This window comes from Pristiophorus japonicus, chromosome 2 (genome assembly GCF_044704955.1).
Source record: "Pristiophorus japonicus isolate sPriJap1 chromosome 2, sPriJap1.hap1, whole genome shotgun sequence".
NCBI classification, from domain to species: Eukaryota; Metazoa; Chordata; class Chondrichthyes; family Pristiophoridae; genus Pristiophorus; species Pristiophorus japonicus.
In genome coordinates this window covers 370944749-370972421 of record NC_091978.1, presented here as the reverse complement: position 1 = coordinate 370972421, position 27673 = coordinate 370944749, and the positions used below count along the sequence as shown (strand labels likewise).

Sequence of the window (27673 nt, the reverse complement as noted above, 5' to 3'; positions counted from 1 at the left end):
GCATGTGGGCACGGACTGCTCCATTATCTGAGGAGCTGTGAATGGAACTGAACACTGTGCAGTCATCAGCGAACATCCCCACTTCTCATCTTATGCTGGAGGGAAGGTCATTGATGAAGCGGCTGAAGTTGAAAAGAAAAAGCAATTGCAGGGCTACGGGGAAAGAGCAGTGGGGAGTGGGACTGCTTACCCCGACCGTGCACTATCTGGTATCATTCATCAACTCCACACCGATTGAGACATTTATAAATAAAGCTGTTCCCGGGGGTACAAAAGACAAAATACTGCGGATGCTGGAAATATGAAATATAACCCAGAAACGCCGGAAATACTCAGCAGGTCAGGCAGCAATACCTGAGGTCCCGTGTATTTCCAGAGTATTAATGCAGCTGTGGCTCAGTGGGCAGTACTCTCGCCTCTGAGTCAGAAGGTTGTGGGTTCAAGTCCCACTCCAGGGACTTGAGCACAAAAATCTAAGCTGACACTTCAGTGCAGTGCTGAGGGAGTGCCGCACTGTCGGAGGGGCAGTGCTGAGGGAGCGCCGCACTGTCGGAGGGGCAGTGCTGAGGGAGCGCCGCACTGTCGGAGGTGCCGTCTTTTGGATGAGACGTTAAACCGAGGCCCCGTCTGCCCTCTCAGGTGGACGTGAAAGATCCCACGGCACTATTTTGAAGGAGAGTAGGGGAGTTATCCCCGGTGTCCTGGGGCAATATTTACCCCTTAATCAACATCACTAAAAACAGATTATCTGGTCATTTTCACGTTGCTGTGTGGGAGCTTGATGTGCGCAAATTGGCTGCCGCGTTTCCTACATTACAACAGTGACTACATGAAAAAGTACTTCATTGGCTGTAAAGAGCTTTGAGACGTCCGGTGGTTGTGAAAGGTGCTATATAAATGAAAGACTTGCTTTCTTTCCAGCATTTTGGGTGGGTGTAACGAGATTGCCCGGATTCGAAAAGCGTCCCTTGTGACACGGCCTGTTGCTCCTGTCCCCATTGCCGCTGGAATACTCAATAAGTGACTGATACTTGTTTCCAACAGGTGTAAATCTGGCTACACGGGATCGCGCTGTGAGTTCGTGGATATGTTCTATCTCATCGGGAAGCAGGATCACTATGTCATCGTCGGCCTGGTTCTCACCATGGTGGTGCTCGTCATCCTGATAATCATCATATGTATCTGTGTGCAGTTAAGTATCCGCCCGTATTTTGTTATGTGTTGAGAAGCTAGAATGGCAGTTATCAATGTACAGTTCTGGTCTCTGTATTTAAGGAAGGATATACTTGCATTGGAGGCAGTTCAGAGAAGGTTCACTCGGTTGATTCCAGGGATGAGGGGGTTGACTTATGAGGAAAGGTTGAGGAGGTTGGGTCTCTACTCATTGGAATTCAGAAGGATGAGAGGTGATCTTATCGAAATGTATAAGATTATGAGGGGGCTCGACAAGGTGGATGCAGAGAGGATGTTTCCACTGATGGGGGAGATTAGAACTAGGGGGCATAATCTTAGAATAAGGGGCCGCCCATTTGAAACTTTGATGAGAAATTTCTTCTCTGAGAGGGTTGTAAATCTGTGGAATTTGCTGCCTCAGAGAGCTGTGGAGGCTGGGACATTGAATAAATTTAAGACAGAAATAGACAGTTTCTTAACCGATAAGGGGGTATGGGGAACGGACAGGGAAGTGGAGCTGAGTCCATGATCGGATCAACCATGATCGTATTAAATGGTGGAGCAGGCTCGAGGGGCCGTATGGCCTACTCCTGCTCCTATTTCTTATGTTTTTATGTTCCCTCAATTAATTTTTAGTGTGATGTCCCTTTAAATTAGCCCGGAATCCTTGCCAGCGACAACGGCAGGTGAGCGGCCAGTGCGAGACCGGTCACACTCGCGTGTCCGCATACCTCGGGGGTGGGGGTACTGGTAGCTACTATTAATGCTTTCCGTCGGGCTTGCTTCTCTATCGCCGCCCCAAAGGGGCCGGTAACGGGAATACAAATGATTTCCGGGCGGGTGACGAGCTCCCAGCGCCCCGCCCCGGACCTTCAGTGCCGGGTTTGTGGGGGGGGCCACGGAGCCGTACCACTCGGGTACACTGAGCCCGGCGTGTAACCCACCCGATCGCGGCACCACGGTGAGATTTGTCCGGTGCGTGACCCATGTAGCGCCCCCTAGTGGGAGCGCCTGGGAAAGCGGGTGGTCTGAGCTGTTCCGGGGGCGGGGAGGGAAGGGATGTCAGCATGAGGAAAGTGTGACTGTTTTTTTTGTTGGTTTAATTGTGCGATTTGTGTTTATGTGGGATGAGCAAGGTATTGGGAATGTTTTTTGTGCCGATTATGTTTCCCAGGGAGGCCCCTCTCGGGGCGCTCCGAGGCCGGCTGTTTAGCTCGGGGATTGTCCCATGCTCAGCCGGCCTAGCGCCCTGAGAGAGGTGTGTAAGCCCCCCTTAGCGCCCCGACCCACACTCAGGGCCCAGCTGCTGAATTTTGTGGCTTCCGACGCAGACCATTCCCCAGGTGCAACATTTACCGCCATTACCGCCTGAATTAGCCCCCGACCGAAAGTTCAGCCCGTTACTTGTGAATCATTGAATCATACAGCACAGGAGGAGGCCATTGGGCCCATCGAGCCTGTGCCGGCTCTGTGACAGAGCGATCCACTCAGCCCCACTCCCCCCGCTCTTTCCCCACAGCCCGGCACACTTCTCCCCCATTGAGTATTTATCCAACTCCAGTTTGACAGTTACTACTGAATCTTCTCCCACCGCCCTTTCAGTCAGCGCGTTCCCGATATTTAAATGATTGAATTCCGGCTGTCTGGAAATGTTCAATTATCTTCCTTTTCACAGACGCCATTAATGGATAGAGTCCATTTTAAGATGGTTTTTGCAAACCTACAACTCAGTAAACACACGGCCAAGGGGGCAGCAGGGACAGCAGTAATGAAAGTTTGATATTTCCCACCATGAATCTGTTTGTTTTATGGGGATAGGTAGTAAACTGTATTTTATTAAATGGTGGTCCAGTATTACTGGGATGTTATTGTAGAATCTGTCGTATTAAGATTTACGAGAATGGTTCCCGGGATGAGGGACTTCAGGTATGGGGATAGACTGGAGAAGCTGGGGTTGTTCTCCTTGGAGCAGAGAAGGTTGAGAGGAGATTTGATCGAGGTGTTCAACATCATGAGGGGTCTGGACAGAGTAGATCGAGAGAAACTGTTCCCATTGGTGGAAGGGTCGGGAACCAGAGGACACAGATTTAAGGCGATTGGCAAAAGGACCAAAGGCGACACGAGGGAAAACGTTTTTACGCAGCGAGTGGTTAGGATCTGGAATGTGGGGCCTGAGAGGGTGGTGGAGGCAGACTCAATCGTGGCTTTCAAAAGGGAATTGGATAAGTTCCTGAAGGAAAAACATTACAGGACTCCGGGGAAAGAGCAGGGGGAGTGGGACTGGGACTGATTGGATCGCTCTGTCACAGAGCCGGCACAGGCTCGATGGGCCCAATGGCCTCCTCCTGTGCTGTACCATTCTATGTGTGGTGCGACGGAGGAGTTGCTTGATTCAATAATTTGGTTTAGAAACTGCTACTGTTGAGCAGGCTGTTGGGGGAGTTGGTGGCCAAACCCGCTGCCAAAATTGTGACTGAGTTATGATTTGGAAAGTGCTTTGGAACTGGCCAGGCTGACCAGTCTTGTCTCCCAGGCAGTGCCGGGGCGATTCTCTGATGCTGGCCGTAACCGTAGTTTGAGAAACCATCTCTGATAGAGATTAAAGAAAGAAGTACATTTCTATAGCGCCTTTCACGACCACCGGAAGTCTCAAAGCGCTTTACATCCAATGAAGTTTTCTTGGTGTAGTCACTGTTGTAATGTGGGAAATGCAGCAGCCAATTTGCACACAGCAAGCTCCCACAAACAGCAATGTGATAATGACCGGATAATCTGTTTTTGTTATATTGATTGAGGAATAAATATTGGCCCCAAGGACACCGGGGATAACTCCCCTGCTCTTCTTCAAAATAGTGCCGTGGGATCTTTTACATCCACCTGAGAGGGCAGACGGGGCCTCGGTTTAACGTCTCATCCGAAAGAAGGCCCCTCCGACAGTGCGGCGCTCCCTCAGCACTGCCCCTCCGACAGTGCGGCGCTCCCTCAGCACTGCCCCTCCGACAGTGCGGCGCTCCCTCAGCACTGCCCCTCCGACAGTGCGGCGCTCCCTCAGCACTGCCCCTCCGACAGTGCGGCGCTCCCTCAGCACTGCCCCTCCGACAGTGCGGCGCTCCCTCAGCACTGCCCCTCCGACAGTGCGGCTCTCCCTCAGCACTGCCCCTCCGACAGTGCGGCGCTCCCTCAGCACTGCCCCTCCGACAGTGCGGCGCTCCCTCAGCACTGCCCCTCCGACAGTGCGGCGCTCCCTCAGCACTGCACTAGAATTTTATGCTCTAGCCCCTGGAGTGAGACTTGAATCCACATTCTTCTGAGCTCCAAGGAGTATAGGCCCAACCTGCTCAACCTTTCCTCATAAGACAACCCCTTCATCTTGGGAATCAACCTTGTGAACATTCTCTGAACTGCCACCAAATAAAGTGGAACTCGACCCGCGAAATGGAATGAATGTCGGCGAGAAATATTTTTGTAACACCTTCCTTTTCCTCCCAATTTTATTTTTCCACAGTCGGTTTCGCAGGAAGCACAAGGAAAGGAGGAGGCGAGGGGAAGAGGTGGAGACACTGAGCTCAAAGCCACTCGCGGGGAAAGACTCGCGAGGTGAAAATGAAGATACAACAATGACCACACTTGCTTGAGTGAGTGAGTGACCATCATCATCATAGGCAGTCCCTCGGAATCGAGGAAGACTTGCTTCCACTCTTAAAATGAGTCCTTAGGTGACTGAACAGTCCAATACGAGAACCACAGTCTCTGTCACAGGTGGACAGACAGTGGTTGAGGGAAGGGGTGGGTGGGACTGGTTTGCCGCACGCTCCTTCCGCTGCCTGAGCTCGGTTTCTGCATGCTCTCGGCGATGAGACTCGAGATGCTCAGTGCCCTCCCGGATGCACTTCCTCCACTTAGGGCGGTCTTTGGCCAGGGACTCCCAGGTGTCGGTGGGGATGTTGCACTTTATCAGGGAGGCTTTGAGGGTGTCCTTGTAACGTTTCCTCTGCCCACCTTTGGCTTGTTTGCCGTGAAGGAGTTCCGAGTAGAGCGCTTGCTTTGGGAGTCTCATGTCTGGCATGTGGACAATGTGGCCCTGCCCAGCGGAGCCGATCGAGTGTGGTCAGTGCTTCAATGTTGGGGATGTTGGCTTGGTCGAGGACGCTAATGTTGGTGCGTCTGTCCTCCCAGGAGATTTGTAGGATCTTGCAGAGACATTGTTGGTGAGTGACCATGTTTTGGCTGAAGGAGTTCTCCCATTTCTGGGTCCGCTGTTTTGCAGCTGGTGTTTCCAAGGGTAACTCTTACTACAGTACGAGGTGGAAGACAAAAACCAATGAATGTACTGATGCTGGGGGCGGGGGGGTGAGGAGGAGGGGGGAGCGGGATGGCTATCTCAATGTATTTGTTGGGAGTAATGCTCACTCATTGTGGTGTATAAAATGGCACAAGTTTTACACACAATAAGGGGTCGGCCATTTAGGACTGAGATGAGGAGGAATTTCTTCACTCAGAGGGTGGTGAATCTTTGGAATTCTCTGCCCCAGAGGGCTGTGGAGGCTCAGTCTTTGAGTATATTCAAGGCCGAGATCGATAGATTTTTGTGTATTAAGGGAACCAAGGGATATGGAGACAGTGCAGGAAAGTGGAGTTGAGGTCAAAGATCAGCCATGATCCCTTATTGAATGGCGGAGCAGGCTCGAGGGGCCGAATGGCCGACTCCTGCTCCTAATTATGTTCTTGTAGAATGACGTAGAATTTTACATCAGACTTTGTAGCAGGAGTCGGCCATTCGGCCCCTCGAGCCTGCTCCGCCATTCATTGAGATCACGGCTGATCTTCGACCTCAACTCCACTTTCCCGCCCGATCCCCAGATCCCTCGATTCCCCTAGAGTCAAAAAATCTATCGATCTCTGTCTTGCAGCACAGAAACAGACCACTGAGCCCCACCGCTCCGTGCCGGGGTTTATGTCCCACCGCTCCGTGCCGGGGTTTATGTCCCACCGCTCCGTGCCGGGGTTTATGTCCCACCGCTCCGTGCCGGGGTTTATGCCCCACCGCTCCGTGCCGGGGTTTATGTCCCACCGCTCCATGCCGGGGTTTATGCCCCACCGCTCCGTGCCGGGGTTTATGTCCCACCGCTCCGTGCCGGGGTTTATGCTCCACACCAGCCCCCTCCCACCCCTCTCCATCTCACCCCATCACCATATCCTTCTATTCCTTTCTCCCTCATGTGTTTATCCAGCTTCCCCTTAAATGCATCAATTTTGATGCATGCCAGCGTTTAAACTGGAACGCTCCATGTGTGTTAACTTGCTCCCACTGTCAGAGGGGCAGTACTGAGGGAGTGTTGCACTGTTGGAGGGGCAGTACTGAGGGAGCGCCGCACTATCTGAGGGGCTGTCTTTCAGATGAGACATTAAACCGAGGCCCCGTCTGCCCTCTCAGGTGGACATAAAAGATCCCAAGGCACAATTCCGAAGAAGAGCAGGAGAGTTCTCCCTGGTTTCCTGGGGCCAATATTTATCCCTCAATCAACATCACTAAGAAACACAGTTAATAAAACAACAACAATACGTTACAAATATTGGAGAACTCTCACTGTTGGTTTATTGCTCCACTGACCATGAGACTTAGAGCAGCAATTTGTAGTCACCAGAACAGATAGCACTGAGCAGTATACTCACCGGTTAAATATCTGTGTCACCAAACAACAATTCTCTATAGTGATATGGAAAAATTCCCCACTTTATTTTACGATGTGTTTTTCTGTCTTATCGTGTTGTGTTTCTGAGTTACAATCACTTACCCGCTAATAAAAAAAATAAGAATTAATTCAGGAGAAACTTCTTTACCCAGAGAGCGGTGAGAATGGGGAACTCGCTGCCACAGGGAGGTGTTGAGGCGAATAGTATCGATGTATTTAAGGGGAAGCTGGATAAACACATGAGGGAGAAAGGAATAGAAGGATATGGTGATGGGGTGGGAAGGGGCTGGTGTGGAACATAAACCCCGGCACGGAGCGGTGGGGCATAAACCCCGGCACGGAGCGGTGGGGCATAAACCCCGGCACGGAGCGGTGGGACATAAACCCCGGCACGGAGCGGTGGGGCATAAACCCCGGCACGGAGCGGTGGGGCATAAACCCCGGCACGGAGCGGTGGGGCATAAACCCCGGCACGGAGCGGTGGGGCCCAGTGGTCTGTGTCTGGGCCGTACCCTCGCTGTATCCCGAGGCGGTGCCTGTGCTGGGGATGTGATGATCGGCTGGGCCCCTTCTCCCGACCGTTATCAGTGATACTTGCTGCAAAGCAATCCGTGCTGGGCCTAAGGACAAGATCAGATTGGTTCTGATGCTCTCCCTGATCAAACACGATGCCTAAACTGACATGGGAAGAATGGATTCTTGAGCAGGGGAGAGGGAAGAGTCTGAAAATTCAAAATTGATAAAGAATTGTAATGTATTTGTTTCATGGGTCCTTTGCTTCAGAATTCATAGCAACACATTGCTGTTAAGAACTAGTTGGTTTATTAACAAAGGTTTACCAATCACACTACACATTACCAGTTCATCCACCAGGCTCACAACCACCTGCCCCATCGTGGATCCCCCGAACCCAAACTGGCTGGGGTTTTATTGAGTCTTGTGAACATCATGTGACACCCCTTCCCCTCCCACTTCCCCCGCCCTCCCTCCCCCTCCCGCCCTCCCTCCCAAGCCACTCACAACTCAACATCTCTACCAACCCGTGAGCATCCTCACGGCGCACACATTAGAGAAAATCAAATGACTTGAGTTCTACGAATAAAGTTCAGCTGCTGTTTTAAAATGCAATTTTCTCCCTCTCCCTCTCCCTCTCCCTCTCCCTCTCCCTCTCCCTCTCCCTCTCCCTCTCCTTCTCCCTCTCCCTCTCCCTCTCCCTCTCCCTCTTCTCCCTCTCCCTCTCCCTCTCCCTCTCCCTCTCCCTCTCCCTCTCCCTCTCCCTCTCCCTCTCCCTCTCCCTCTCCCTCTCCCTCTCCCTCTCCCTCTCCCTCTTCTTCTCCCTCTCCCTCTCCCTCTTCTCCCTCTCCCTCTTCCTCTCCCTCTCCCTCTCCCTCCTCTCCCTCCTCTCCCTCTTCTCCCTCTTCTCCCTCTCCCTCTCCCTCTCCCTCTCCCTCTCCCTCTCCCTCTCCCTCTCCCTCTCCCTCTCCCTCTCCCTCTCCCTCTCCCTCTCCCTCTTCTCCCTCACCCACTCCCTCCCCCTCTCCCGTCTCCTCCCTCCCCCCTCCCTCCTCCCTCCCCCCTCACAGGACCATTCTCGGTGACTCCTGCAGGCAGGATGATTAATCCAGGAATGCACCAGGACGAGGCTGTTGTAGCCAATATGAACATTTTAAGCGGCAGATTCAAATTTGAAAAGATGGCAGATTAAATTTGGGAAAGAAAGCAGATGCTCACGATGCTTGAAGTAAACTCACGATTACGTACAGCTCGGGCGATACCTGTACTTCACCCTCCGTTACATTGTGAAATGGTGCTCTAAAGACTGTAGACTTTGTATCAGCAACTGGAAAAGGATTTGAATGAAAAAACTGAAGGGGTTAATGCACAACCCTCGACCCATCGACCGACCGTCCGTTCCCAGGGAACAGTCCATCTGTTACTGCCTTATCGACAAGTGTTGGAAGCTGCACATAACCAAAGCCAAATATCTGTTACTGAGAGGGTTCAGAGACACACGGGGAGACCAAAGTATTTGTCTTTATTAAATTTAGCAGAGAAAGAAGACAATTTAACCAAAGGAAGCGATATTTTATGGCCATCACTTGTCTCTACATGCAAGAGAAAAAACAATTTCTGACCCGGTGTACATTATATGCGGCTCAATGAGGGATTGCTCGTGGAGAGAAAAACAGCTCGGAAATCACTTCATCTTTTTATAAAAGAAAACTTTTTTTCGGCTTATGAAAAATGTCGTGATGAAATATTTGTTCATGAATGTTGCTAAATGTGTTATAGAAAAAGAAGGTATACCGAGTGGACAATAAGCTGGCTGGTTCACTGTCCTGTACAACTGCACTCGAGCTGAACTAGCGACAGGTTGTATGGGTCTTCCTCCCCCTCCCGCAGAGTTTGGTCGTTCCGGAATACGGATGGATGGATGTGTTTTTGGGGGGTATGTAATTGCCACGATTTATTATTATTTAATAAATATACTTCGTTTGTGACCTAACCAATTGTCTTTCCAATGTTTTAACTCAATAATATGACTATGTGTCATCTGTGGCTCAGTGGGCAGCACTCTCGCCTCTGGGTCAGAAGGTTGTAGGTTCAAGTCCCACTCCAGGGATTCGAGCACAAACACCTAGGCTAACACTCCCAGTGCAGTGCTGAGGGAGTGCAGTGCTGAAGGAGTGCCGCACTGTCGGAGGGGCAGTACTGAGGGACGTCCGGTGGTTGTGAAAGGCGCTATAGAAATGCAATTCTTTTAAAGTGCATTAGTATTTAGGTAGTGAAATGCGCTATTAATTACGCCGGATATCCGGCACAGAAACAGGCCATTGGGCCAAAACTAGCAAAACCTTCCCAAAGCTTCAAACATGTTGACGTTAGCCCTACCTCCGCACCTCCGACAGTTATATGGCCTTTGTAACTATTTACTCCTCCAAACCCGGTCTCGTGAGCATCCCTGATTATAATCGCTCCACCATCGGTGGCCGTGCCTTCTGTTGCCTGGGCCCCAAGCTCTGGAACTCCCTCCCTAAACCTCACCGCCTCTCTACCTCTCTTTCCTCCTTTAAGACGCTCCTTAAAACATAGAAACGTAGAAAATAGGAGCAGTGGTAGGCCATTCGGCCCTTCGAGCCTGCACCGCCATTCAATATGATCATGGCTGATCCTCTATCCCAACACCATATTCCCGCTTTTTCCCCATACCCCTTGATGCCTTTTGTGTCTAGAAATCTATCTATCTCCCTCTTAAATATATTCAGTGACTTGGCCTCCACAGCCTTCTGTGGTGGAGAATTCCACAGGTTCACCACCCTCTGAGTGAAAACATTTCTCCTCATCTCAGGCCTAAATTTCCTACCCCGTATCCTGAGACTGTGACCCCTTGTTCTAGACTTCCCAGCCCCGGGAAACATCCTCCCCGCATCCAGTCTATCCAACCCAGTCAGAATTTTATACCTTTCAATGAGATCCCCTCTCATTCTTCTAAACTCTAGTGAATACAGGCCTAGTCGACCCAATCTCTCCTCATACGACAGTCCTGCCATCCCAGGAATCAGTCTGGTGAACCTTCGCTGCACTCCCTCTCTGGCAAGTATATCCTTTCTTGGGTAAGGAGACAAAAACTGCACACAATACTCCAGGTGTGGTCTCACCAGGGTCCTGTATAACTGGAGTAAGACATCCTTGCTCCTGTACTCAAATCTTCTTGCAATGAAGACCAACATACCATTTGCCTTCCTAACTGCTTGCTGCACCTGCATGTTTGTGTTCAATGACTGGTGTACAAGGACACCCAGGTCCCTCTGTACATCGACACTTCCCAAGCTATCACCATTTAGATAATACTTTGTCCTCATGTTTTTCCTACCAAAGTGGATAACTTCACATTTATCCTACCTCCCTCTTTGACCCAGCTTTTGGTCATCTTCCGAATATCTCCTTATATGGCTCGGTGTCAAATATTGGCTGATAATGCTCCTGTGACCTCCAGATGTCACAAAGTGCTTTACAGCCAATGAAGTACTTTTTAAAGTGTAATCACTGTTGCAATGTGGGAAATGCATCAGCCAAATTGTGTACAGCAAGCTCCCACAAACAGCCTTGAGCAGATCATCTGTTTTACTGATGTTGGTTGAGGGATAAATATTGGCCCCAGGACACCGGCGATAACTCCCCTGCTCTTCTTCGAAATAGTGCCGTGGGATCTTTTACATCCACCTGAGAGCACAGAGGGGGCCTCGGTTTAACGTTTTATCTGAAAGGCGGCAACTCCGGCAGTGCAGCGCTCCCTCGGTACTGCCCCTCCGGCAGTGCAGCACCCCCTCCGGCAGTGCAGTGCTCCCTCAGTATTGCCCCTCCGACAGTGAGGCACTCCCTCAGCACTGCACTGGAGTGTCAGCCTGGATTTTGTGCTCGTGTTCCTGGAGTGGGACTTGAACAGTGTGGCACTCCCTCAGTACTACCCCTCCGACAGTGCGGCGCTCCCTGACTTGAACCCACAGCCTTCTGACTCAGAGGCACATGTACTATCCACTGAGCAACTGACCAGGGTTTTGTAACCTTTGATAAATATGCTGTGATGTACTGAGGCATCATGGTTTGTACAACCATGTTGTAAACATTGTCTTTATCGACTTCTGTCATAAACGAGGAATGAATGGAATGTGTTGCCGTGGTAGCAGTTGTCATGTGGTCCAGTTAATGGATAATTGCCATCAAAGGAAAGTGTGTGTGTGTGTGTGCAAAGGTTCTGCATGGTGCGTTCATCCATCAGTCGCTTACAAAAAACAGATCCTCCCAAAGATTGATGATGTGTGTAGACAAACTCTCTGGCAACAATGAGGGAGAGAAAGTTCCAGAAAGGGGACCAACCTTTAAAGGAGTTTGTCATAACGGCTCTGTGAAACTAGTCAAATCAAACTATGGAGATGATCAGGATTGTTTAACCTGTTTCTGAGCTGTGCCAGCGGTGGCTCAGTGATTGGCACCCTGGCTCCTGGCCTAGGTTCTGGGTTCAAGTCCCACTCCAGAGACTCCAGTGCAGTACTGAGGGAGCACCGCACTGTCGGAGGGGCAGTACTGAGGGAGCACCGCACTGTCGGAGGGGCAGTACTGAGGGAGCGCCGCACTGTCGGTGGGGCAGTATTGAGGGAGCATTGCACTGTCGGTGGGGCAGTACTGAGGGAGCGCCGCACTGTCGGAGGGGCAGTACTGAGGGAGCGCCGCACTGTCGGAGGGGCAGTACTGAGGGAGCACCGCACTGTCGGAGGGGCAGTACTGGGGGAGCGCTGCACTGTCGGAGGGGCAGTACTGAGGGAGCGCCGCACTGTCGGAGGGGCAGTACTGAGGGAGCGCCGCACTGTCGGAGGGGCAGTACTGAGGGAGCGCCGCACTGTCGGAGGGGCAGTACTGAGGGAGTGCCGCACTGTCGGAGGGGCAGTACTGAGGGAGCGCCGCACTGTCGGAGGGGCAGTACTGAGGGAGCACCGCACTGTCGGAGGGGCAGTACTGAGGGAGCGCCGCACTGTCGGTGGGGCAGTATTGAGGGAGCATTGCACTGTCGGTGGGGCAGTACTGAGGGAGCGCCGCACTGTCGGTGGGGCAGTACTGAGGGAGCGCCACTGTCGGAGGGGCAGTACTGAGGGAGCGCCACACTGTCGGAGGGCCGCACTGTCGGTGGGGCAGTACTGAGGGAGCGCCGCACTGTCGGAGGGGCAGTACTGAGGAGCGCAGTACTGAGGAGCGCAGCACTGTCGGAGGGGCAGTACTGAGGGAGCGCCGCACAGTCGGAGGGGCAGTACTGAGAGAGCGCCGTACTGTCGGAGGGGCAGTACTGAGGGAGCGCCGCACTGTCGGAGGGGCAGTACTGAGGGAGCGCCGCACTGTCGGAGGGGCAGTACTGACGGAGTGTCGCACTGTCGGAGGGGCAGTACTGAGGGAGCGCCGCACTGTCGGAGGGGCAGTACTGAGGGAGCGCCGCACTGTCGGAGGGGCAGTACTGATGGAGCGCCGCACTGTCGGAGGGGCAGTACTGAGGGCGCGCCACACTGTCGGAGGGTCAGTACTGAGGTAGTGCTGCACTGTTGGAGGTGCCAACTTTTGGATGAGACATTAAACTGAGGCCCCTCGCTCAAGTGAATGTAAAAGATCCCATGGCGCTATTTTGAAGCAGAGCAGGGGAGTTATCCCCGGTGTCCTGGGGCTAATATTTATCCCTCAATCAAAATCACTAAAACAGATTATCTGGGTCATTATCACATTGCTGTGTGTGGGAGCTTGCTGTGTGCAAATTAGCTGCCGCGTTTCCCACATTACAACAGTGACTACACTCCAAAAGTACTTCATTGGCTGTAAAGCGCTTTGGGGCGTCCAGTGGTCGTGAAAGGCGCTATAGAAAGGAATGCGATTGCAAGTAGTGAGTTGGAGTGGATACATCAGGAGTGTCCAGTGACATGAGTCAGGAAATACTGAGTCACTCACTGATAGCCCAGATCCCAGCCCACAGTTTGATTAGGTTTGGGTCTAATCGGGTGCCCAGACCAGGCGGTTTGTGACATCACACACACACGGGTCGGTGGATGGCTGTTTGTTTCTCCGCGCTGTTCCGTATCTTTTTGCAAAGAATAAAGTTCAACAACGTGATTACTCGGCGCGGAAATGGGTAGAAAGCACTTGAACAATGTGTCCTCAAAGCTGCAGCAATATAATTTTATTGCACAACCATCGACTGCTCTTCAGGGTTTTATAGTGACGGACTGTTTCCTCACTGGCAGAGAGGGCAGAGGTACCCAAATAAATGTCCGGGAGAGCACCGAGGGCGATGGGAGAGCGGGACTTGGTGCGAGTTAGCACACGGGTCAGCGAGCACGGGGTGATGGGTGAGCGGGACTGGGTGCGAGTTAGGACACGGGGCAGCGAGCACGGGGGGTGATGGGTGAGTGGGACTCGGTGCGAGTTAGGACACGGGTCAGCGAGCACAGGGGGTGATGGGTGAGCGGGACTGGGTGCGAGTTAGGACACGGGTCAGCGAGCACAGGGGGTGATGGGTGAGTGGGACTCGGTGCGAGTTAGGACACGGGTCAGCGAGCACAGGGGGTGATGGGTGAGTGGGACTGGGTGCGAGTTAGGACACGGGGCAGCGAGCACGGGGTGATGGGTGAGCGGGACTGGGTGCGAGTTAGGACACGGGGCAGCGAGCACGGGGTGATGGGTGAGCGGGACTGGGTGCGAGTTAGGGCACGGGGTGATGGGTGAGCGGGACTCGGTGCGAGTTAGGACACGAGGACAGTGAGCACAGGGGGTGATGGGTGAGTGGGACTTGGTGCGAGTTAGGACACGGGGCAGCGAGCACGGGGTGATGGGTGAGCGGGACTGGGTGCGAGTTAGGGCACGGGGTGATGGGTGAGTGGGACTCGGTGTGAGTTAGGACACGGGTCAGCGAGCACAGGGGGTGATGGGTGAGTGGGACTGGGTGCGAGTTAGGACACGGGGCAGTGAGCACAGGGGGTTGTGGGTGAGCGGGACTCGGTGTGAGTTAGGACACGGGGCAGTGAGCACAGGGGGTGATGGGTGAGCGGGACTCGGTGTGAGTTAGGACACGGGGCAGTGAGCACAGGGGGTGATGGGTGAGCGGGACTCGGTGTGAGTTAGGACACGGGGCAGTGAGCACAGGGGGTGATGGGTGAGCGGGACTCGGTGTGAGTTAGGACACGGGGCAGCGAGCACAGGGGGTGGTAGGTGAGCGGGACTCGGTGCGAGTTAGGACACGGGGCAGCCGAGTTTGGGATGAGCTCAAGTTTACAGAGGGTAGAATGTGGGATGCTGGGAAGGGGGATAGTAAAGAGATTGGGGAGCGTGAGGGGCTCGTGGGATTTGAACCTAGACTGGGTGGGCCGAGCGGCCTGGTTCCGTGATGTAATTTCTACACCGTGTGTAGGGGCGACGGGGGGATAGTGGCGAGGACAGCAACAAGTAAATCGCTCCGTCTACAACAACAACAACTTGTATTTATATAGCGCCTTTAACATAGTGAAACGTCCCAAGGTGCTTCACAGAAGGATTATGAGATAAAAATTTGACACTGAGCCGCATAAGTAGAAATTAGGGCAGGTGACCAAAAGCTGGATCAAAGAGGTGGGTTTTAAGGAGCGTCTTGAAGGAGGAGAGAGAGGCGGAGAGGTTTAGGGAGGAAGTTCCAGAGCTTGGGGCCCAGGCAGCTGAAGGCACGGCCACCGATGGTGGAGCGATTATAATCAGAGATGCTCAGGCGGGCAGAATTGGAGGAGCGCAGACATCTCGGGGGGTTGTGGGGCTGGAGGAGGTTACAGAGATAGGGAGGGGCGAGGGCCATAGAAGGATTTATAAATAAGGATGAGAATTTTGAATCGAGGCGTTGCTTAACCAGAAGCCAATGTAGGTCAGTGAACGCAGGGGATGATGGGTGAGTGGGACTGGGTGCGAGTTAGGACAAGGGGCAGCGAGCACAGGGGGTGATGGGTGAGCGGGACTTGGTGCGAGTTAGGACAAGGGGCAGCCGAGTTTTGGATCACCTCTAGTTTACGTAGGGTAGAATGTGGGAGGCCAGCCAGGAGTGTGTTAGAATAATCAAGTCTGGAGGTAACAAAGGCACGGATGAGGGCTTCAGCAGCGGATGAGTTGAGGCAGTGGGCGGAGGCGGGCGATGTTACGGAGGGGGAAATAGGCGGGTCTTAGTTATGCTGCGGATATGTGACCGGAAGCTCATTTCAGGGTCAAATCTGACACCAAGGGTGCGTACAGTCTGGTTCAGCCTGAGACAGAGGTTGGGGAGAGGGATGGAGTCAGTGGCCAGGGAACGGAGTTTGTGGCGGGGACCGAAAACAATGGCTTTGGTCTTCCCAATATTTAGTTGGAGGAAATTTCTGCTTATCCTGTACTGGATGTCGGACAAGCAGGGTGTTAAATCAGAGACCGTGGAGGGGTGGAGAGAAGTGGGGGTGAGGGAGAGCTGGGTGTCATCAGCGTACATGGGGAAACTGACGCTGTGTTTCCGGATGATGTCACCAAGGGGCAACATATAGATGGGGAATAGGAGGGGGCCAAGGACAGATCCTTGGGCACACCAGAGGTAACGATGTGGGGGCGGGAAGAGAAACTGTTGCAGGTGATTCTCGGGCTACGAGTCGATGGATAAGAATGGAACCAGGCGAGTGCAGTCCCACCCAGAGGGAACAACAGCCACGGTATCGCGCTCGTGATTGCCATCTCAAAGCGTGGATGCTGGGTTAAAGCAAGATCAGTCTTGGCTGTGATGTCTTTAACAATGGGATGCTGTTGAGGTTCACATCATCATCATCATCATCATAGGCAGTCCCTCGGAATCGAGGAAGACTTGCTTCCACAATTAAAGTGAGCTCTCAGGTGGCTGTACAGTCCAATACGGGAACCACAGTCCCTGTCACAGGTGGGACAGACAGTGGTTGAGGGAAGGGGAGGGTGGGACTGGTTTGCCGCACGCTCCTTCCGCTGCCTGCGCTTGGTTTCTGCACGCTCTCGGCGACGAGACTCGAGGTGCTCAGCGCCCTCCCGGATGCACTTCCTCCACTTAGGGCGAACTGGTCTTTGGCCAGGGACTCCCAGGTGTCGGTGGAGATGTTGCACTTTATCAAGGAGGCTTTGAGGGTGGTCCCTTGTAACGTTTCCTCTGCCCACCTTTGGCTCGTTTGCCGTGAAGGAGTTCCGAGTAGAGCGCTTGTTTTGGGAGTCTCGTGTCTGGCATGCGGACAATGTGGCCCGCCCAGCGGAGCTGATCAAGTGTGGTCAGTGCTTCAATGCTGGGGATGTTGGCCTGGTCGAGGACGCTAACGTTGGTCCATCTATCCTCCCAGGGGATTTGCAAGATCACCCATGAATACTGGAAGGTGATTCAAGAGAGTGACCAATGCATGTGGAGCTGTATCCCAGTGAGGGAATCAACACCTTAAGATAGGAAGGGAGAAATAAAAGTTAAAATGTAGTAAATCACCTCAGGTTTCTGTACTCCCCTTGTTGGAATGTATTAATGTTTCTGTCACATTCTCATACCTACACTCTGCCCATCACATGACAAATAAGATGCCCAGATATAGCTCTGAATATTAATGCCTAAAAGAAAAAGATTGACTTGCATTTATATAGCGTCTTTCACGACCACCGGACGTCCCAAAGCATTTTACAGCCAATGAAGTACTTTTGGGGTGTAGTCACTGTTGTAATGTGGGAAACACGGCAGCCAATTTGCGCACAGCAAGCTCCCACACACAGCAATGTGATAATGACCAGATAATCTGTTTTAGTGATGTTGATTGAGGGATAAATATTGGCCCCAGGACACCGGGGAGAACTCCCCTGCTCTTCTTCAAAATAATGAGAGGTGATCTTATCGAAACGTATAAGATTATGAGGGGGCTTGACAAGGTGGATGCAGAGAAAATGCTTCCACTGATGGGGGAGACTAGAACCAGGGGGCATAATCTTAGAATAAGGGGCTGCCCATTTAAAACTGAGATGAGGAGAAATTTCTTCTCTCAGAGAGTTGTGGATCTGTGGAATTCGCTGCCTCAGAGAGCTGTGGAAGCTGGGACATTGAATAAATTTAAGACAGAAATAGACAGTTTCTTAACCGATAAGGGGTTATGGGGAGCGGGCGGGGAAGTGGAGCTGAGTCCATGATCAGATCAGCCATGATCTTATTGAATGGCGGAGCAGGCTCGAGGGGCCGTATGGCCGACTCCTGCTCCTATTTCTTATGTAAAATAGTGCCATGGGATCTTTTACATTCACCTGAGAGAGCAGACAGGGCCTCAGTTTCCCAAACTCCCTCAGTACTGCCCCTCAGACAGTGCGGCACTCCCTCAGCACTGCACCGGGAGTGTCAGTCTAGATTTTCATGCTTAAGTCCCTGGAGTGGGACTTGAACCCACAACCTTCTGACTCAGAGGTGAGAGCGCTGCCCACTGAGTCAAGGCTGACACTTCCAATTTTGCAAAAGTAATTAGATAACTTTCGCACCTCATTTTGAACTGTTTGTACATCTAAAAGCCACTAGGGGGCAGTGATGAAACGTTTGAAAGAAATATTTAGACAATATAAAGGTACGGCTTGAACAATGTATTTCCCTCAGTACGTTTCAGATATTCTAACCCTTTCATTATGAAAACCATATTTCATGTTTACAAGACTCGCTTTAGGAATGTGTAACTCTTCCTCTCCGTAAAGCCCAACTTAGTGACAATGCAGCTTACATAAGAACACAAGAAATAGGAGCAGGAGTCGGCCATTTGGCCCCTCGAGCCTGCTCCGCCATTCATTAAGATCATGGCTGATCCGATCATGGATTCAGCTCCACTTCCCTGCCCACTCCCCATAACCCTTTATTCTTTTATCGCTCAAAAATCTGTCTATCTCCACCTTAAATATATTCAATGTCCCAGCCTCCACAGCTCTCTGGGGCAGAGAATTCCACAGATTCACGACGCTCTGAGAGAAGAAATTCCTCCTCATCTCAGTTTTAAATGGGCGGCCCCTTATTCTAAGATCATGCCCTCTAGTTCTAGTCTCCCCCATCAGTGTAAACATCCTCTCTGCATCCACCTTGTCGAGCCCCCTCATAATCTTATACGTTTCGATAAGATCACCTCTCATTCTTCTAAACTCCAATGAGTAGAGGCCCAACCTACTCAACCTTTCCTCATAAGTCAACCCCCTCATCCCCGGAATCAACCGAGTGAACCTTCTCTGAACAGCCTCCAATGCAAGTATATCCTTCCTTAAATACAGAGACCAAAACTGTACGCAGTACTCCAGGTGTGGCCTCACCAATACCCTGTACAGTTGTAGCAGGACTTCTCTGTTTTTATACTCTATCCCCTTGCATTAAAGGCCAGCATTCCATACTTGCTTTGAATTAAGTTAAAACTGAAGGTAGATTAGACAGATTTCAAATATTTGAAGTCAGGGAGAACATTCATTAAATCTGTGTGTAATGGGAGAAAGAAAGACAGACTTGCATTTATATAGCGCCTTTCACAACCTCAGAACGTCCCGAAGTGCTTTACAGCCAATGAAGTACTTTTGGAGTGTAGTCACTGTTGTAATGTGGGAAACACGGCAGCCAAATTGCGCACAGCAAGCTCCCACAGACAGCAATGTGATAATGACCAGATAATCTGTTTTAGTTATGTTGATTGAGGGATAAATATTGGCCCCAGGACACCGGGGAGAACTCCCCTGCTCTTCTTCGAAATAGTGCCGTGGATTTTTTACATCCACCTGAGAGAGCAGACGGGGCCTCGGTTTAATGTCTCATCTGAAAGATGGCAAAAATGATCGGGTCATTATCACATTGCTGTGTGTGGGAGCTTGCTGTGCGTAAATTGGCTGCCACGTTTCCCACATTATAACAGTGACTATGCTCCAGAAAAGAACTTCATTGGCTGTAAAGTGCTTTGGGACGTCCCGAGTCATGAAAGGTGCTATATAAATGCGAGTTCTTTCTTAAGTTTGTTTCCCTGATCCATTCCTGCTATAACACAGTGTATCCATCGGAGGGCAATATTACTCAATATTGTTCTAAAATAGTCTGTGAAGCATTTTAAAATGACAGTGTTTTCCAGTTTGCAATGGGTGGGAATTTGTTGTAATCTGATATTGCCCTCAGTATACACAGGAACAAGAGGGGACCATTCAGCCCCTCGAACCTGTTCCACTCTTCAGTAAGATCGTGCCTGACCTGTACCTTAACTCCACCCACCTTAATTCCCTTGTCTGCCTGAGGTGCGGTGGGTTTCTTGTGGCGGAGGACGCTGAGAGATCGTGGGCGGAGGTGCGGCGAATGAGGGTACGGAGCCCAGGAGAGGCGAGGGCCCAGGGACAGCACGGGCCCAGCCCACACTGCGATATGTGAGCGCACTGGGTCCGTGCAGCAGAGCTGGTCTCCAGTCGTCCTGGTTAACCCTTGCCACTGGACCAAGACCTCGCTCAGTCAAGCCCCGTGTGGTGGCTGGTGTGCAACGGTCACCCCACGTTAAAAAAATCCACCCACAGGCATCTTCCACCCTTCAGGATGTAGCTCGGGTTCTGGAATGTTAGGTCCTTCATTGAAACATCTGCGAACTCATGTGGAAGCAAGTCATCCTCGTTCGAGGGACCGCCTAAGATGATGATGACGTCTACCTGAATCTATCGATCAAGGATTTAAAATCATTAATTGAGTCCGAGCATCTACTGCTTTTTGTGAGAGAGAGTTCCACACTGTTAGCATCCTATGTGTGAAGAACTGTGTCCTAACATCTCTCCTGAACAATCTGGCTCTGATTTCAAGGTTATAGTCCCTTTGCCCCAGATGCACCCCCACCACTCCCAACCCCCACCGCCAACTGCCCCCCGCCCCTCCCAACCTCCACTAATGGAAAAAGCATCTCTCTGCACCATCAATCCCTTTCAAAATCCTAAAACCTCAATCAAATCACCCTTTAAACCTTCAATCTTCCAGGGAACACAAGCCTATTCCATGTAATCTCTCCCCATAATCTAGCCCTTGGAGCCCGGGTAATATTCTGGTCAATCTCCCTCCAAGGCCAATAGACACGTTCTAAGATGCAATGCCCAGAACTGCTCACAGTGCTCCAGGTGTGGTCCAATAGTGTCAGCCGTGGCTCAGTGAGCAGCACTCTCGCCTCTGGGTCAGAAGGTTGTGGGTTCAAGTCCCACTCCAGGGACTTGAGCATAAAATCCAGGCTGGCACTCCCAGTGCAGTGCTGAGGGAGTGCCGCACTGACGGAGGGGCAGTACTGAGAGAGTGCCGCACTGTCGGAGGTGCCGTCTTTTGGATGAGTCGTTAAACTGAGGCCCAGTCTGCTCTCTCAGGTGGATGTAAAAGATCCCACGGCCACTATTTCGAAGAAGAGCGGGGAGTTCTCCCCGGTGTCCTGGGGCCAATATTTATCCCTCAATCAACATCACTAAAACTCCCTCAGTACTGCCCCTCCGACAGTGCAGCGCTCCCTCAGTACTGCCCCTCCGACAGTGTGGCGCTCCCTCAGTCCTGCCCCTCTGACAGTGTGGCACTCCCTGAGCACTGCCCCTCTGACAGTGTGGCACTCCCTCAGCACTGCACTGGGAGTGTCAGCCTGGATTCTTTTACGTGCTCAAGTCCCTGGAGTGGGATTTGAAGCCACAACTTTCTGACCTAGAGGCGGGAGTGCTGCCCACTGAGCCACAGGAAGATGTTTGCAGGACGTTGTAACAGGAGCTGCTCAGACGCCTGGACCCTACTCTCTTCTGCTGCTTGATCAGCGGCCTTCCCTTCATTGTAAGTCCAGAAGTCGGGCCTGTTTGCTGGTTTCCACTGCCACTCCATCAAGATTGGCTGATGCAGCGCAAACCAGGGATCCCTTGTACAGGTCGGTTCCCAGCACACAATGTCGTTACCTCCACGACATGGGTGGATCTACCAGAGATGCTTTGAATAGCAACAGGAGGAGGCCATTCAGCCCCTCAAACCTGTTCCGCCATTCAATGTGATCGCGGCTGATCTGTATCTTAACCCCATCCGCCCGCCTTGGTTCCGTAACGCTGGGGTTGTTCTCCATGGAGCAGAGAGGTTCGAAGGGCGATTTGATCGAGGTGTTCAAAATCATGAGGGCTCTAGTCAGAGATCGAGAGAAACTGTTCCCATTGGTGGAAGGGCCGGGAACCAGAGAACACAGATTTAAGGCGATTGGCAGAAGAACCAAAGGCGACACGAGGGAAACGTTTTTACGCAGCGAGTGGTTAGGATCTGGAACGCGCTGCCTGAGAGGGTGGTGGAGGCAGACTCAATCGTGGCTTTCAAAAGGGAGTTGGATAAATATCGGAAGGAAAAACATTGTCAGGGCTCCGGGGAAAGGGTGGGGGAGTGGGACTGGCTGTGGGGCTCTTGCAGAGAGCCGGCACGGGTATCGACGGGCCGAATGGCCTCCTCCCGTGCTGTAACTGTTCGATGAATCTAACCTTTATGCCCTTACCCAACAAAACTCTATCAATCTCAGTTTTGACATTTCCAATTGCGCCCCCCCCCCCAGCCTCAGCAGCGTTTTGTGGGAGAGAGAGTTCCAGATTCCCAGCACCCTTTGTGTGAAGAAGTGCTCCCTGACATCACCCTGAACGGCCGGGCTCTAATTTTAAGGTGACGCCCCCTTGTTCTGGATTCCCCCCACCAGAGGGAATAGTTCCTCTGCACTGCACAGTTGAACTTGCTTAATAGTAAACGCTTCTTTCAAAAATGCCTAATTGCTATGAATTACAACAACAACAACTTGTATTTATATAGCGCCTTTAAAGTAGTGAAAGTCCCAAGGTGCTTCACAGGAGCATTCGGTGATAATAATTTGACACCGAGCCGCACAAGGAGAAATTAGCGCAGGTGACAAAAAGCTTGGTCAAAGAGGTAGGTTTGAAGGAGGAGAGAGAGCTAGAGAGGCGGAGAGGTTTAGGGAGGGAGTTCCAGAGCTTGGGGCCCAGGTAACAGAAGGCACGGCCACCGATGGTGGAGCGATTATAATCAGGGATGCTCAGGAGGGCAGAATTAGAGGAGCGCAGACATCTCGGGGGGTTGTGGGGCTGGAGGAGATTACAGAGATAGGGAGGGGCGAGACCATGGATGGATTTGGAAACAAGGATGGGAATTTTGAAATCGCGGCTTTGCTTAACCGGAAGCCAATGTAGGTCAGCGAGCACAGGGGGTGATGGGTGAGCGGGACTGGGTGCAAGTTAGGACACGGGGCAGGGAGCACAGGGGGTGATGAGTGAGCGGGACTCGGTGCGAGTTAGGACACGGGGCAGGGAGCACAGGGGGTGATGGGTGAGCGGGACTCGGTGCGAGTTAGGACTCGGGGCAGTGAGCACAGGGGGTGATGGGTGAGCGGGACTCGGTGCAAGTTAGGACACGGGGCAGGGAGCACAGGGGGTGATGGGTGAGTGGGACTGGGTGTGAGTTAGGACACGGGGCAGTGAGCACAGAGGGTGATGGGTGGGCGGGACTGGGTGCGAGTTAGGACACGGGGCAGTGAGCACAGGGGGTGATGGGTGAGCGGGACTCGCTCCGAGTTAGGACACGGGCTGCCAAGTTTTGGATCACCTCTAGTTTACATAGGGTAGAATGTGGGAGGCCAGCCAGGAGAGCGTTGGAATAGTCAAGTCTGGAGGTAACAAAGGCATGGATGAAGGCTTCAGCAGCGGATAAGCTGAGGCAGGGGCGGAGACAGGCGATGTTACGGAGGTCAGAAGGAGCTCTCTCACATCCCAGCTTCCCTTTATTTTGAAATCAGTCTCCACGTCACAGAGTTTGTATTTTGGTCGTATAATGGAAGCTGTGATGACACAGTGGGGTTTTGTACTCTCTCCCTGTCTGGCATCTGATCTTATCAAGGAGAGAGTAATTGTCAGGGAGTTTCCCCGTTCCCAACATCATCGACAGACATTAGTTCCAACCCACTGTTTAATAGTTCTTTTATCTGTTCATTCTCGGGGTGTGGGTGTTAGTGGCAAAGCCAGCATTTTTTGCCCATCCCTGATGTTTGTGGCTCTTCAATCTCATTGCACTCGAGAGGGTACAGAGGGGATTTTCTAGGATTTACTGAGGGAGCACCACACTGTCGGAGGGGCAGTACTGAGGGAGTGCCACACTGTCAGAGGGGCAGTACTGAGGGAGCGCTGCACTGTCGGAGGGGCAGTATTGAGGGAGTGCCGCACTGTCGGAGGGGCAGTACTGAGAGAACATCTCGCTGTCGGAGGGGCATTGCTGAGGGAGTGCCGTACTGTTGGAGGGGCAGTACTGAGGGAGCACCGCACTGTCGGAGGGGCACTATAGAGGGAGCGCTGCACTGTTGGAGGGGCAGTATTGAGGGAGTACCGCACTGTCGGAGGGGCAGTACTGAGGGAGCGCCGCACTGTTGGAGGGGCAGTATTGAGGGAGCGCTGCACTGTTGGAGGGGCAGTACTGAGGGAGTGTCGGAGGTGCCATCTTTCAGATGAGACATTAAACCGAGGCCCCGTCTGCTCTCTCAGGTGGACATAAAAGAACCCACGGCACTATTTCAAAGAAGAGCAGGGGAGTTATCCCCGGTGTCCTGGGACCAATATTTATCCCTCAATCAACATAACAATAAACAAATTATCTGGTCATTATCACATTGGGAGCTTGCTGTGCACAAATTGGCTGCCGTGATTCCTACAGTACAGCTGTCTCTCCACATCTATAATCACATCTTTAAATTGGCTGTAAGTCGCTTTGGGACATTGTGAAAGTCACTATATAAATGGAAATCTTCCTTTGCTTGTTTTTATTTTCTTGACCGACCCAATTCAGCATCTTTCCTTTTTCCTGTGGCAATCCTTCGCTGACGGTGACAACATCGATACCAGTGGTGTACGTTGCTCAGAGACCAGCAGTGTGCACGGCATCATGCTGTTATCTGGAGCCTTGATCATGATAAGCCGAATTCTATCCCACTCTCCATCCCTTTGATCCTGTGCCAGAATAAATCCTTCCTCCACACAGCTGTGCTGAGCCTCAAGGGGCAGTCTCTCCTGTTTCTGGGCAATTCGACTTTTTGTATATTTTTAAATGATGAATCAAGGTCTTTGAATCACAGAAATTTACAGCACAGAAGGAGGCCATTCGGCCCATGGTGTCCGTGCCGGCCGACAAAGAGCTACCCAGCCTAATCCCACTTTCCAGCTCTCGGTCTGTAGCCCTGTAGGTTACAGCACTTCAGGTGCACACCCAGGTACTTTTTAAATGTGGTGAGGGTTTCTGCCTCTACCACCCTTTCAGGCAGTGAGTTCCAGACCCCCACCACCCTCTGGGGGAAGATATTTCCCCTCAAATCCCCCGTAAACCTCCCCCAATTACTTTAAATCTATGCCCCCTGGTTGTTGACCCCTCTGCCAAGGGAAACAGATCCTTCCTATCCACCCTATCCAGGCCCCTCATCATTTTATACACCTCAATCAGGTCTCCCCTCAGCCTCCTCTGGTCCAAAGAAAACCACCCCAGCCTATCCAATCTTTCCTCATCGCTAAACTGTAATGGATGTAGTTCAGAAAAGGATATTGACTGACAACTATTTTAAAAACTCAAAAGCTGGGAATAAATGAGTTGTCAGTGAAGGGCTGCACTACCTCCACTGATGGTCAACAAACTCAGACAGTCAACGTTCAGCCACGTAAAGAGAGCAGGGACTTGCATTTATATAGCGCCAGTCATGACCTCACGTCCCAAAGCACTTTACAGCCAATGAAGTACTTTTGGAGTGTAGTTACTGTTGTAATGTGGGAAACGCGGCAGTCAATTTGCGCACAGCAAGCTCCCACAAACAGCAAGGTGAGAACGACCAGATAATGATTTATTTATATTGATTGAGGGATAAATATTGGCCTCAGGACACCGGGGATAACTCCCCTGCTCTTCTTCAAAATAGTGCCGTGGGATCTTTTACATCCACCTGCGAGAGCAGACGGGGCCTCGGTTTAACGTCTCATCTGAAAGATGGCACCTCCGACAGTGCAGCGCTCCCTCAGTACTGCCCCTCCGACATTGCAGCGCTCCCTCAGTAGTGCCCCTCTGACAGTGCGACACTCCCTCAGTACTGCCCCTCCGACAGTGCGGCGCTCCCTCAGCACTGCCCCTCCGACAGTGCGGCGCTCCCTCAGTACTGCCCCTCCGACAGTGCGGCACTCCCTCAGTACTGCCCCTCCGACAGTGCGGCACTCCCTCAGTACTGCCCCTCCGACAGTGCGGCACTCCCTCAGCACTGCACTGGGAATGTCAGCCTAGGTTTTTGTGCTCAAGGTCCTGGAGAAGGACTTGAACCCACAATCTTCTGACTTAGAGGCGGAAGTGCTGACAGAGACTCCTGACTGGGGCCGAGATTGCATTGTGGAGAAGGTCAGTGTGTTTATAGAGAACACTGGGTCCGTGTGATCTCCTGAATGGTTTCCATCACGTGAGGCTGACGGAGAGGAATGTTCCAGAACATATTTGTCTTTATTGGCCCTGGGGTTTGTTCTCTGTTTTTATGAAACCTCTCCCCGGAGATTACACGGCTGTGGAGGAATTGAGGAAGCCTTTAGTCCCTGCGCTCGGACCATCATTGGGTCATGAGCCGGAATTAATGGACCAGCTTCTCTCTTCCTGCCCATTAATGTTGCATATTCATATCCCAGCTTCTCCATTCTCCCCACGGAACCGGAGTCCCTCATCCCTAGAACCATTCTCGTAAATCTCCTTCGCACCCTCTCTAAGGCCTTCACATCCTTCCTAAAGTGTGGTGCCCAGAATTGGACCCAATACTCCAGCTGAGGCTGAACCCGTGTTTTATACAGGTTTAGCATAACTTCCTCGCTATACCCTATACCTCTATTTCATTGTTTCCAGGGATGAGGGACTTCAGTGACGGGGAGAGACTGGAGAAGCTGGGGTTGTTCTCCTTGGAGCAGAGAAGGTTGAGAGGAGATTTGATCGAGGTGCTCAAAATCATGAGGGATCTGGACAGAGTAGATCGAGAGAAACTGTTCCCATTGGTGGAAGGGTCGGGAACCAGAGGACACAGATTTAAGGCGATTGGCAGAAGAACCAAAGGCGACACGAGGGAAAACGTTTTTACGCAGCGAGTGGTTAGGATCTGGAATGCGCTGCCTGAGAGGGTGGTGGAGGCAGACTCAATCGCGGCTTTCAAAAGGGAGTTGGATAAGTCCCTGAAGGAAAAACATTGTCAGGGCTCCGGGGAAAGGGCGGGGGAGTGGGACTGGCTGAGGGGCTCTTGCAGAGAGCCGGCACGGGCTCGACGGGCCGAATGGCCTCCTCCTGTGCTGTAACCGTTCTGTGATTCTATTTATAAAACCAAGCATCCCATCTGCATTTTTTTAGCAGATCGTTAACAGCTAGTTGTGACCATTTGTTTCCAGGTGGATCAAAGTGTCAATTAAATGACTAGCCTTCAGATCAAAATACAGGGATGTTTCATTAGTGGTATGAAGCGTTCATCAGCAAGCTTGTTTTCAAACACCCTCTTGGCTAATGATTCACTCTGCGATTACAACCCATATCTGTGATTTCCCTCTTATCACACAAGTGAGTCTGTAAATTCTCCAGGTTTTAGTCCACATCAGCACATTCCCACCTGAATCGCTGGTCAGCCAGACGGTGATTGCTGGGTCCGTTGCCACGGGATACGAACTCAATTGTTTTTATTTACCTCAAAGTTGATGGCGAAAGAGAACCTGATCCTAACGTGAGGGAACTACAGAGAAGCTCGCTTTGTTTTTGCATCTGCTCCTAAGAACATAAGAAATTGGAGCAATAGTCGGCCATTCGGCCCCTCGAGCCTGCTCTGCCATTCAATAAGTGGAAATGTTTGAAGGACACTCTCAAAGCCTCCCTGATAAAGTGCAACATCCCCCACCGACACCTGGGAGTCCCTGGCCAAAGATCGCCCTCAGTGGAGGAAGTGCATCCGGGAGGGCGCTGAGCATCTCGAGTCTCATCGCCGAGAGCGTGCAGAAACCAAGCGCAGGCAGCGGAAGGAGCGTGCGGCAAACCAGTCCCACCCTCCCCTTCCCTCAACCACTGTCTGTCCCACCTGTGACAGGGACTGTGGTTCACGAATTGGACTGTTCAGTCACCTGAGAACTCACTATTAGAGTGGAAGCAAGTCTTCCTCGATTCTGAGGGACTGCCTATGATGATGATGATCACGGCTGATCTGATCATGGACTCAGCTCCACTTCCCCGCCCGCTCCCC

At 51.9% G+C, this 27673-nt stretch overlaps 1 protein-coding gene across 1 annotated transcript in view; it reads left to right on the top strand.

The window, feature by feature from the left end:
• LOC139235101 (probetacellulin-like) overlaps positions 1-9360 on the top strand; it is a 59562-nt gene extending 50202 nt beyond the window's left edge. The window contains exons 4-6 of the mRNA XM_070866264.1: positions 1045-1191; positions 4679-4808; positions 8450-9360. Of these exons, the coding sequence (XP_070722365.1) occupies positions 1045-1191; positions 4679-4808 (277 nt within the window). The 3' untranslated portion in view covers positions 8450-9360. The remainder of the gene's footprint in view (positions 1-1044; positions 1192-4678; positions 4809-8449) is intronic.
• Positions 9361-27673: the final 18313 nt, after the last annotated feature.